The following is a 13381-nucleotide window of genomic DNA, read 5'->3' on the forward strand; positions in this document are numbered from 1 at the left end:
GTGGCGCGTCGCTTCTGGGCGACGACCTAGCAACCCTTGCATACTTATCACTACACCCGGGTCTAGGAAGTGCAGCGCGTCACTGAGTAGGGAACGCCCCCACGAAAATATCTGTTTGGCTCATGTCATGGGATGTGACGAAGTTTTATACTGGCTGTCACTGGCCTACCGTAACCCTCCTCCTTTATCCAGGCTTGGGACTGGCAGCGGGAAACCCACTGGCGGAGTTAGTGAGTGACTAACCCATTCCTTTATTGATTTTCCTTTTCAACCGTACTTCTATTTTCCAACCAAACACAAATATTAAAAGCATGAGCCGAAAAAGAGACAAACCCTACAACTTCCGCCATATTCCATACTCATACCCTAAACGCCGCCGCCCAATTCCACCGCCACCTCCTGTCGTCGAACCACCCAAACAAAAACCAACCCCACCACCAGCTTTGGTCGTCATTGGCCTCCCTTTGGGCTGCTCTGTTTTGGACCTCAAGTCCAGGTTCGAAATCTATGGGCCCATCTCTCGGATCCGGATTGACCCACAAGGTGTCGGCTTCATTTCTTTCCGCTCTAAATCCGCCGCTGATTCCGCCATCTCCGCCTCTGTTGACCCCTCTTTCGGCATCTCCATTGACTCCCACCCTGTATTCCTCTCCTTCTCTCTCCTCTTTTATTTTTTATTTTATTTTATTTTATTTTTTTTTGGGTTTTTAATTGGGTTTCTGAATTTGATTTTATTTGATGTGGGTTTTTTTTAAAAAATTAAATTCTGGGGGTTTGTATTTTTGTGAATTTTGGGTTTTAGAATTCAGATTTGTTTAATTGTTTCTAAGAATTGGTGATGTTGTACTTTTTTTTTGTATAAACAATTGCAAAAATCTCGATTTGTTTCGAGAGTTTATCAAGGAGATTAATTTGCATTGCTAAATCAGTACTATGAACTTAGGTTATAGATTTTTAAATTTGGAATTGTTTGAGGTAATTTACTAATTTGATTTAAGTTTAATTGTAGTAAAATGTAGTGATCATATGGGTTAATGTTGAGTTTTGAGTGAGAGATGTTCTGAATTGAAACTGAGATTGTGATTGTTGGATGTTTCACAGGTTCAAGTGATGTGGGCTAGTGAAATGAATGGAGAGGCAGGAGTTGAGGAGGAAAGTGAGAGAAAGAATTCGAATACGAGTCCGAATGCGAATACGTCGAAGCTGTTGAGGGGGGAGGCGCCACTAAGTAGACATGGGAAGGGGAATAGGTTGAGTTCAGCCATTGTTAACCCCAATACCAATACCAGTACCAGTACTAGTAGTACTAGTTCTGTGTTGGATGCTCCATTTAAGGCTAGAGAAATTATTGCTTATGATGATTTATTTTAGTAATAGTTCATGTATATTAGTATTTGAATTATAATATAATATAGATTTTGTTGCCCTCATTCAATTCTTGTGTAAGATTAGCAATTTTATAGGTATTTTTGCTGTTGATGTGTTAGTATTATCTGATCTTCTGAACTCTGAAGTATTTGATGTAATTCACTGATGTCATGTAATTACGTTGTGTCTTTTTTTCAAAAGCTTTTGCTTCCTAATGAAGTTGTGTTTGAAGTATAAAGTTGTGCTTGAAGTTGTGTTCAATCTTCTAAAATTAAAGGAAAGTTTGAAGTATAAAGGATAGTTCAGAAAAAAAAGGTTGTGACTTTGTGGCAACAGGGCCAGGGGCAGCTATAATTCCTTGCACTTACAAGTACTTGCGAGTTCAGATGTGTTACGGAACTATACCGTACTCCATAATCCATACTACGAAGTATGAACTTGTGAGTTTAATACTTTAATTGGACAAAAAAGTGTCAAGTGTGGTGGAGCAAAATACTTCCGTTAACTATTATTTGCAACATGTACTATAAATGGATGCTAACTATTATGTGCAACAATTGTTTACTTTCCTTTTTAAGTTATTATTTCTCTCTATCTCTCTCCTCATCACATGCACCCAACTTTTCTCTTTCCATTTTACACTCACAAACAACTTTTGCTTAGGAGTCCGCAACCACCCCTTTGTTGCAAATAATAGATAACGGAGGAAGTATTACAGAGATGAGAGCACTATGGTCTTCTTCATTCTCTGTACCCACTTTCTCTTTCCTTCAACTGATGAGTATTTTTGTGATCATATTTTTATCCTACCATTAACAAAAAAAAAAAAGTTTCTTTACCATTCTCTCTCTACCACATCGTTCTCTCTACTTTTTACTAATATGATAATATCCACCTACATTTCTCTCTATTACTTCGTATATCATTATTCTCTTTTTTCTACTTATCTTGTGCACCCCACGACCCCCACATAATTACTATTCATCTTCAAAATGCTTGTAAGAAATAGTGCCTTAAATCAGGAGCTAGAAAGTTTGGAAGCTAGGACAATCGTGTTGTAAAGATGGGAATGTGCAGCGAGACAAGCCCACGCCTTAGGGAGATATGGGCGTGCTTCAACGGAGAAGATGAGCACTCGCATTGACACACCCATGTCAAAATTTGACATGCCTGTGTCGTTTTGTTTTCAAGCTACTGCTTTGCTACTGATCCAGGGCATGGGTTGTGTGACACACCCATGTGGTTTTTGGCCGATTTTGAGCAGTCTGTTTGTGGGCCTTATTTCCTTAATGAAGGCTTTTTTTTTTTCTAACCTAGGGGTTATTATAAATATTCCTAGTTATATCCTAGTCGAGATCATCATCAATTGAATGATTATTCATAAATTTGAGAGTCTTTTGTATATGTTTCATCTGTGAGTTATGAGAGAGATAACATTAGAAATCCAAGAGACAATCAATCTGTTTTCTGCGTTTGGTCTCAAATCTTAACTGAATATGTATTCACCAAAATCAATAAAACTATTGCTCTCGCCTGCCCGTGGACTTAGCCAACGCTTTGTTGGTGAACCATATAAATTTGCGTTTGTTTTTTCTTGTTAATTTTACATTCAATAATTATTCTTTCTTGCTTGCTCATGAGCATTTTTTTTTCTCATTGTTCACAATGCTCTGAATATGAAGTTTCTTCATGTAAAAAAAATAATTCTCAAATTGAATCTAAAACAATTAAACAATTAATTTATCGCTTCACTTAATTTTGTTGATATGAATATAAAGATTACGAACCTTAGGTGTATAGGATAGCTCCCGCTGAACTATCGCCCAGCTCCCAGGGTGTGCACTCATGGCCGAGAGAGCAACTATGAACGGCTCACCAGCCCGATAGAGTCAGCCAGCAGAGCTGACCAGGTTGAACTCTCCACAAAGGAGATCGTACACCTATAAATAGAGGGAAAAGTACAACGGAAAAGAGGTTAGGCACATAAGTTATTACTCTCTACATCTCTCTAAGTACACTTTCTCTCTATAAACACTCTCTAACTTAGGCATCGGAGGGGGGTTCCTCAAGCCACCCTCGAGGGCAATTTACATTTGTTGCCTTGTGTAGGTTGTTGACGGGGCCCAGCTCACCCAGCAGAACCCTTGGATCCACAACTGGAACAATTGGCGCTAGAAGGAGAGGAAGGATCATCTAACCTGAGGTTTACCAACTGAGTTAGGGACTAGTTAAGGAAGCTGTACAAACACCCATACCCAAAGGCAGTGACACCAACCAAACACCGCAAAAAACACCAGCAAGAACCGTCGATCCCAAAGGGTCCGCCGAAAAACCTAAATCCACTATCTCAAAAAAATTTAACCCCATTGGATCGACGTCAGCTGCAGCTAAAGCAGCGTCGAAACCAGTAGATCCGATAGGATCTTGTTCCATTTTCAAATATGGTATGCCGTTGACAAGCGCAAACAATGAATCCATTGTTTGAGCACCCATAGCCCAAAAACCGCAGCCCGTAAACATGCCGACCATCATGCAGAACCTCTCTAAGTGCCGCAAGGAGCAGCTGGCAGCAATAACGGCAGTCCTTGCCAACTTGGGTAAGGGAGAGAGCTCGTCACCAACAGTAGCAACTACAAAACCAGCGGTAAAGAAGCTAACACCCACAACCCTCACTCCCAAGCAGAAGGAGCTCGTCCAACTGAGGAAGAAAGTGCTGAAGTTGGAAGCTCGCAATCTGAACCGAGAATGGAGCGTGGAGGAAATAGCTCAGGCTAGGGTCAGCCTAGAAAGGCGAGTTCCCCGCAGTAGGTCACCAGCCTCAGAGCGGGGACCTAGCCCGGACAGAGAGAAGCGAGCACGAATCTAGGTTATTCCAGATGATTCCCCATTTTGTCGGGAGATTCTAGAGGAACCGATGGAGAATATAAAGATGCCGAGCTGTAGATACAACGGAACCACAATGCCAAAGAGCCATATATCAGCTTTTGAGAATCACATGGTGCTCTATACCATGACGGATTCAGTCTGGTGCAAAGCGTTCCCACCAACCCTAGAGGGACTGGCTGCGGAGTGGCATGGAGCCATTCCAAAAGGTTCCGTATACTCATATAATCAACCGAAAAGGATGTTCATGGAGCATTTTATAACTTTGGTAGATCGAACCAAGATGACAACTGAGTTGCTGTCACTAGTTCAGGGGAAGGATGAGCCCCTAAGGGAGTTTATCACCAGATTCAACAAGAATGCAACAACCATCCCAAATATGAGTCAGGAGGTAGCGCTGCTGGCAATGCGGAGCGGTTTTGCTACCAGGCTCACCGTTCAGAGCGTATATGGGGTGTAAGAGCTCAAAACGCTAGCTGAAGCGCTAGGTAAAGCGCACGAGTTCACCACACCACTGATGAGTGCACACATCTGAAGGACAACATAGAAGATCTAGTCAGGAGAGGGTACCTGAATCAGTTCACGCAGCATGCTGATCCTCCTAGAAGAAGGGATGAGGATAGAACAGGTCGTGACCGCAGAGGAGGTCACAGGGGTCCCGCTGAGGACAGGGACAGAGATAGTAAGCCAGAGGGCAGAGTGTATGTGATTAGTGGAGGCCCGGTACACGGGGGAACGGTGAACAAGGCGCGAGCATACCTGCGGGAAATGATACATCAGATAAATTATAATGAGAAGCGCAGATGGCCGTCCTTCCCCCGCAGCCGCGAGCTACATTTGATGAATATGACCAAAAAGGCATAATCTATCCTCATGATGACCCGCCGGTGGTGACAGTGAGAATAGAAAATTGGGAAGTGGATCGAATACTGATAGATGGGGGCAGCTCAGCCAACGTCATATACATCAGCGCGTTCAAAGAACTGAAGCTAGACAGGAAAGATCTAAAAAGGGTGAGTTATGAAGTCACCGGGTTCAACGGGTCCGGATTGGCCCCGGAGGGCATAAATGAGCTCTCAGTCTGAGTAGGAGAAAGGTAAAAAAGGCGCGATGTTCGAGCAGAGTTCCTGGTGATAGACTCCCCTTCACCTTACAATGTGATCATGGGAAGGTCGCTCATTCACAAGATCGGTGGAGTGGTTTCCACCTACCACCTTGCCATGGCCTACATAACTAATGAGGGACGGTCGGCAAAGCTCAGGGGGAGCCAAAAGACGGCTCAACAATGTTACATAACTGCTCTAAAGCAGCCCGCCAAGATCAGGCAGCAGCCGATCTCATAGAAAAGGTCTATTGAGCAACCTGAGAAACAGTCAAGAAAAAGGAAGCGTGAAGAATACCATAGGGAAAAAGAGAAGCAAAGCTGGCTATGGAAAATTTTGAGCCCGCAAAGGAGGAAAAAGCTAGGCTACTTCCCAGCGGGGAGCACGTTACAATTGAGCTCACAAAAGGTGATCTTTCGAGAACAGTGATAATCGGAAAGGATATTGTCCAGGAGTGGGGGTACACCTCATAGAACTGCTGAGAAAGAACAAGGACATCTTCGCGTTTTCTACAGATGAGATGCCTGGAATTGACCCTGCAATCATGGTTCACAGGCTGAACGTGAGGGAAGATACTAAGCCAGTAAGACATAAGAAACGAAGTTTCTCCACGGAGAAAAATTAGGTCATCCAGGAAGAAGTGGAAAAACTTCTGGAAGCTGGATTCATTGAGCCTTGTAATTATCCCGAATGGTTAGCCAACGTGGTCATGGTAAAGAAGGCAAACGGCCAGTAGAGGATGTGTTTTGATTTCACTGACCTCAATAAAGCCTGCCCGAATGACTGCTACCCGCTACCACGAATAGATCAGCTCGTAGATTCAACCAGTGGGCATGCCTTGCTAAGCTTCAATTCATGGATGCCTTATCAAGGAGTCCACAATGTTGAAGTATGTGACCAAGGTAAAGGAGCTGGCCGCTCAGCTAGTCCACTTCCAAATAGACTTGGTCCCTAGAGTAGGAAATTCCCAGGCCGACGCATTATTAAAGTTAGCTAGCTCCACCCTGTAGAGCCTCACAAGGACAGTGATGGTGGAGGTCCTGGAGGAAAGCAGCATAGCTGAAAAAGAGTAGGTGAACTGCATTGTACAACAGCGGGCTTGTTTCATTGATATACTAGCATACAAAGTTCATGGCTCGTTGCCTGATGATGAAGTACAAGCTACGAAAGTGAAGAAAGATGCCAATTGGTACGTGGTGATGAACGGAGAACTCAACAAGAAGGGCTTCTCAAAACCACTGCTGAGGTGTATCCCAGAGTTGGAACAGGAGAACATCATGGAAGTGGCACACTCAAGAATATGTGCCAACCACATTGGTGGAAAAGCATTGGGAGTAGAAGTTCTCAGAAGGGGTGCATATTGGCCAACTCTGGCTCAAGACGCGCTGGCATATGTGAAAAAGTGCGACAAGTGTCAAAAGTACAACCCAGTCATAAACTAGCCGACAAATGATTTGACCCCAACCCTCAGCCCGATCCCGTTCACTCAGTGGGGAATGGACATATTAGGACCGTTCACCACCGGGTCAGCGGGAAGAAAGTACCTCATAGTGGTGGTGGACTATTTTACTAAGTGGATAGAGGCCGAACCCACCAAGTACATAAAGGCAACCCAAGTGAGGACGTTCATATGGAAGAACATCATCACAAGGTTTGGGGTGCCACAGTGCATAGTCTTTGACCACGGATGCCAATTTGACTACGACACAATAAAGGATAACCTGGAGGACATGGGCACCAAGTATGCAAGTGCCTCAGTCTGCTATCCACTGAGCAACGGTCAGGCTGAAGCAGCAAACAAGCTGATCTTAACAGCCCTGCAGAGAAAGCTGGAGGAGCACAAGGGCCTATGGGCTGACCTAGTCCCAGAGGTATTATGGGCAAATAGAACCACTGAAAAGGAGTCCATTGGTAAAAGCCCTTTCACTCTAGCCTACCGGGCTGATGTAGTTGTCCCAGTGGAAGTTCAAATCCCTAGCCTGAGGACACAACACTACGAAGCACAAGGGAATGAAAGGCGCTTGCTGGAAGAGCTAAACTTCCTGCCGGAAGTAAGGCTACAGGCAGCCCTTAAGATGGTAGCCCAAAAGAGCAGGATCTCCAAAGCTTTCAACAAAAGGGTCAAACATAGGGAACTCCTACCTGGAGATTAGGTCCTCAGAAGAACAGCGGTAGTAGGAAGAGGAAACCAACAGGGAAAGCTGTCAGCCAATTGGGAAGGCCCCTTCATCATTCATGAGTAGGTAGGACCTAGTGCGTTCCTCCTCGCAGATCAAGAAGGTCAGGTCTTAAGGAATAGTTTCAATGCTGATGTGTTAAAGAAATATTTTGTTTAAAAATGTGAGAAATTAAGTAGAATTTTGGAGATAATTGTCTTAATTTTGCAAAGAACTTTGTTTAGTTCATGTTATGTCAACTAAGGCATTTGAGCCATTTTAATTCAATGAAATACAAACCACTACGTGAGGAGTATATTGCATAAACCTGTCTAAATATATCATGCTTTAGCATGATATACTAACACGTAGAAGTAAATAAAAAAAGAGAGAAAGAAAGCATGCAAGTACTGAAGGCAGAAAACACCCTAGCATGAAGCAGCAAAATATCGTTCAACAGCAAAGGAAAACATCCCTCCCTAAAATCTCACCTTACCTGCTCAAAGTAAAACAGGGCACCACCTCGGGGACGCCTAAGGGGGAGGCCTGACACGTTCAAGTTGAGCAGGAGAGGGACGTGAAAACGGAGAAGATAAGCTGCGCGGGCAACACTAAGGTTCTCTTAGTCTCACCCAGCTCACCTCTTCGAGGGGGAGAGGAGGAGGAGATAGATATATAATAAGCCCTTACGAAGAGAAGTAAGAGGTACAAAACAACAAGTCGCAGCATAAACAAGTTGAACGACATAAACAAGTCACAGCAAAACAAGCTGAATGACACAAAATGAGTAGTTTAAAAGCTGATTGACACAAGTCTCAGCAGAGCAGACTGATTAATGCCCAGACAAGCAACAATCAAATAAGCTAGTCAACATGCAAGCAAGTCTCTACAAGCTTGAAGTAGAGTACATAATGCACAAGCATTCAATGCAAACAGACCAGGAAGAGTAAAACTCATCGAAGTTCCTGCTAAACATAGCAAAGAACAAGAAAGCAAAAGAGCCTTCAGCAACCAAATCAGGAAAATAGGGAGGCCCAACCTACGAGGCTTCACTGAACGCAACAAAGAGGCTACTGTGCTAAGGTCTGGGTACTACTACACCTTGGCCCAGCAGCAGGTCCGGACAAGCACGGAGACAACGAAATAATCAACAGACAAAGCAGTAGAGAGATCACCAAATACATACAATACAAAGCTGAACCCCTGCCCACCAAGGCAGAGTAAACATCCAGCAAGTTAGTTACAATGTATGCAAAACTGAGCCCTCGTCCATCAGGACAAGGAAACACTCAGCAAGTAAAGTCAGAGAAACATAAATTCAAGTCAAGCTGGACAGGCCCAGCAACAAAAGATAAAATATTCGGAGAGGACACAAGAAAACATAATCTTTGGCGGCTATACACCCCAAGGGTAGTAACAAAAACTATCTAGTTACAACAGATCTGGGTGAGGAAAACTCGGAGGAACCACTGGAATGGGAAGGTGACAGCCGCCATAACCTTTATTGTCCACCAGCCAAGGATTCCACCCCAATAGCTTCAGCAATGTCAGGACAGAGGGAAACCTCCAAGTTCAGCACAACATGGTCAGGAACCTTGCAGCTGGCAGCACGTGGGTGATCAGCAGGCAGCTCAAACAAACCAGCATCACCTGCAACCTCAACTTTAGCCCAAAAGGTGTTGAAATGAGCCTGTTGCTCCTCACCTTCACCATATAAGCTGCTCACACATCGAGCCGCAGCCTCCCATCCACCATCATGGCGATCAGCCAATAGCTTAGCAAAAGCAGGGGAGAGTGCAAAGGCCTTGTGCGCCTCTTTCCTAGCAGCTTCCAGCTCGGTGACGTGCCTAGCCCGCAGATCAGTAATCTCTGTTTCCAACGCCTGCACCCTGGCCTGAGAGGTTTGCAACTGCTCCTCACAGCTTGTCAACTTGGTCTGAGTAAGCTGAAATTCTCCCAACTGGAGCTTCAGGGCGTCCGCCCTCTCCTTCAAAGGAGTCACCTCATTGACCATGGCATCCCTCTTAGCCCGAACCTGCTGAACCTCCAAATTCTTCTGAGAAAGAATTAGGCCTTCATTCTGATACTCATTCTCCACTGTCAGCAAGGCATTGGATAAGTCTCCAACAGACTTGACAAACTGTAGAAAGGTTAGAGAAAGAAAGGAGTAAGCCAAAACAGGAATCAATTAAAGATACAAATAAAACAAGGCACTAACAAAGGAATAAACAGAGAGGAAAGAAAAACAAGAATCAAAGAGGAGAAGGCTAAAAGTGAGAACTAACCTTCTGCAAGTCATGACAAGTTGTAGCAGCAGGGAGACTGACTGAGCTGCACGTAGAATCAGCTGGAAGGCGAACTCCCTGAGTAAGACGGTACCCCAAAGTACCATCCTTCTGGGTGTCATCCACAAACAGAGATTCGTCGGCCCTCACATTCATCTCAGGTCGAAAGGGAGCATTCTTAGCTCCAGCAGGACAGAGTAAGGGGCGAAGGTGAGCATCAATGGGAACTTTAGAAAATTCAATAGCCCCAGTGGGGAGGAAAGTATCTCCAGTAGAGATTGAGGTAGCAGACAGAGTGTTCTCAAGATCATCACTCAAGAATTGGTGAACGCAATGATTAAGTTCACTGGAATTCTGAGTATCAACACCCCTATCAGCATTTCCACCAGGAACCCCACTGTTAGCAGAATGAGAAGCAAAGGGGTCAAGGCCAAAGAAGGTGCGAGCCTTCTTCGTAACAGGCTCATCCTTAGCAGGGGCAGAGGTAACAGGCTCATCCTTAACAGGCTGATCCTACTTGCGAGCACCCCGTGCCTGAGTGTGCCCACTTCTGGAGGCACTTCGAAGCCGCCCTCTCAGTCCACAGGGGCGCGGTGGAAACTTTGGAAGCTCCATGATAGTTTCTGTTAGTTGAGACGATTAATACAAGAGGGGGGGATTGTATCGAGTTCCTAATGACTACTTTTTGCGGATTATAAAACAATGCATATAGGAACTTAAAAGCACACACAGATTTTACAAGGAAACCTTCCAGGGACCAACTGGAAGTAAAACCTCGACCTTGCCTTAGGGATTTTAAACACACAAACTCCACTATAATAAGGCAACACTAGTAGAAAAATGCAAATGCCCACCGGTTCAAAACCCCCCTATGCCACCGGTTTTGAACTGGTGGGCATTTGAGGGTTGGCAATACTACCTTGAAAAGCCACCGGTTCAAAACCGGTGGCAAAAATAAGTATTGCCACCGGTTAACCGATGGTAATAAAAATTATTGCCACCGGTTAACCGGTGGCAATAACCCATTCCCGCTTTTTTTTAAGGGGTTTTTGGCACCGGTTCTATTCAAAACCAGTGCCCAAAATGGCCTAGAAAAATAATTTTTTTTTTTTTTTTTTTTTTTTTTTTTTTTTTTTTTTTTTTTGCATTTTTTCCACTTAAATTGATATATAAACACTAACATATATATAAACTTACATATTTTCATTAAAAAAAGGCTGTAATATTACAATTTTGGTCCAAAAAAATAAAAAAAATACAAGTCACTGTTAAATACAAGTCACACCAAATCACCAATGTAACACCTGGCGAGGCAGCATCAGCGAGCCGAGGCAGCAGCAGCCTTGCGTATGTATAGATAACATCTTCCGACAGCCTCCTGCATCAACAAACAAAGATAAGAGATCTCGAAGTGTTTATTAATCAAAGACAACAAGCAGAGCAATACTACCTTAAATTCAATCATATATACATGCAGTAAGGAAGATTGAGAAGAAAAGCCTTGGCAAAATATATTTTCACATTCTAAAAGATTCTTAACACGGACAAAGGACCAACCTTATTTTTTATTCAGCCTCTCCCCCTCTTCCCTCCATTACTTCACTTTCCTCAAAGGTTATAGATTAATAATCAAGCAATCGTCAAAAAAAAAAAAAAGAAAATAATCAAGCAAAACAAGCAGCCTCGGCAGAGTAGTAGCAGTTGCAGCCTTGCTAGGGATGCTGCAACAGCAGCCTTGGCAGGGCAGCAGCAGCTGCAACCTTTCGAGGCCAGCAGCAGCTGCAACCTTGCCAGGCCAGCTGCAGCAGCAGGCTCGACAGGGCAACAATAATTAAGTCAGCAAATTCACCCAATGAGTTACGTATAGCAAATTCAGCAAAATAATTTATTTATTTTTTTTTTTTTTTTTTTTTTTTTTTTTTTTACCAAAAACTGAAGTAGCAGAATTAGCATTTTATCTCAAATTACACTAATTTCTACAAAACTAATAGAAAAAATCAACAGAGCTAACAAAATTTCAAAATGCATCATTAACACATGTTAATAACAATAAGATGATAACCTAAATTGAATGTGATATTGGCATTTACTCAACTCAAATTATACCAAAGCATTAACCAATTCAATTTCAAGAGAGCCAAATTACACCAAGCATAACAATTCAATGTGATACTGGCTCCCTTTCTACTCAAATTACCACCCCCAAACAATATAATCAAAACCTATTTCAAAATCCACTTTGAAATCAGTTCCTTTCTACTCAAATTACACCAAAGCAAATCAATCCCACTTCAACACAATTATAGAATTAATAACCCAACAATCATACAATTAACACCAAAGCAAAGCAATACAGCAAGCTAAGCCCAATCGACAAATCCACAACATCATCAATCAAAACAACAGGGGTATTTGTAACCTTAATTCCTCTTTCTTTAAAAATAGAATTAATAATCCTAACATAAAGAAAAGAAGGAGCAGGAGCAGTAACATGGAAGCAGAAGCAGGAGCAGCAGCAACATGGAAGCAGGAGCAGCAACAACATGGAAGCAGGAGCAGTAACATGGAAGCAGAAGCAGCACATAAGAAGTTCCCTGCATCATATATAACACATTTCTATCACTTACACTCAAACAACATAAACAAGATAGCAAAACCGATTAGCAAAGACTCTTATAACAAAAACAAGATAGTCACCATACAAAACAAGATAGTCACCATAAGCAATTACCAAAGACTCTCATAAGCAAAAACAAGATAGCAAAAAGATGATGGTCTTTTATACTTTGTAGTTTACTTAGCTTTTAGCAAACTATTATTCCCATACCCACACTATTTGACACAAGATAAACCCCAATTTGCGTATCAAATGCACACACTACTCAGGGGATAAGCAATACGATTCTCATCAAATCCTACCACTTAAAGAAAATATTAAGCTCATAAGAATGCCAATTACTTTTTTCTACATATCCACGTCCATTAGAGGCATGCAGCAGCAGCCTTGCGAGGCAGCGGAGGCAGCATAAGCCTTGCATAATGTTAAAGCCTTGCGAGGCAGCAGCTGCAGCAGGTGGTTTAAACCTCTAGGCCTTGGGATTTAAAGGTCACATGAACAGCAGGTTTACATATTACCACAAGCTATTTTACAAATCCAAAGCAAACTTCAAAAAGAAAAGAAAAAAAAACAAACAAACTAGCAAATGATTGTAGACAACATACACCATGAGCTCCTAGCTGTGTATAAGCAGCAGGCTTTGCAACAGCAGCAACTGGAAGAGTTACAAAAGCAGGTGCAATAGCTCCATTTTGAGGAGTGCACGTATGATCAGTGAACAACGTCTTTGATATCAGGGATTGGTCTGGGATTCTAACAAAGTTGATGCTACCAATTCAAGCTGAACAAATCAGAGAGTTAAAAAATCTGTAAACATTATACCCAATCTTATTTGATACAACAAATGTAGTAATACATAACAATTAGATACGAAATAGATCAAGTCTTTTTAAGAATATACATGACAATTAGGTGCGCCTATTGAATACTTCAAGCCTAGAGCAAAAAAACACGCTCTGCCCTAATTCC

The 13381-nt window shown here is 42.7% G+C and overlaps 2 protein-coding genes across 2 annotated transcripts; both read left to right on the forward strand.

Moving 5' to 3' along the window:
• The first annotated feature begins 298 nt into the window (after positions 1-298).
• Positions 299-1460, forward strand: LOC145602590 (uncharacterized protein At1g27050-like). Its single transcript, XM_081658772.1, has 2 exons — positions 299-641; positions 1102-1460. Exons 1-2 carry the CDS (start codon positions 312-314, stop codon positions 1369-1371), a joined length of 600 nt encoding a protein of 199 aa, XP_081514898.1. The 5' UTR covers positions 299-311; the 3' UTR covers positions 1372-1460.
• Positions 1461-7084: 5624 nt separating this feature from the next.
• Positions 7085-7507, forward strand: LOC145600686 (uncharacterized). The gene has a single exon (XM_081656568.1). The coding sequence runs from the start codon at positions 7085-7087 to the stop codon at positions 7505-7507; it is 423 nt and encodes a 140-aa protein (XP_081512694.1).
• The last annotated feature ends 5874 nt before the right edge of the window (positions 7508-13381 follow it).

Source organism: Chenopodium album, chromosome 21 (genome assembly GCF_948465745.1).
Source record: "Chenopodium album chromosome 21, dcCheAlbu1.1, whole genome shotgun sequence".
Taxonomy (NCBI): Eukaryota; Viridiplantae; Streptophyta; class Magnoliopsida; order Caryophyllales; family Amaranthaceae; genus Chenopodium; species Chenopodium album.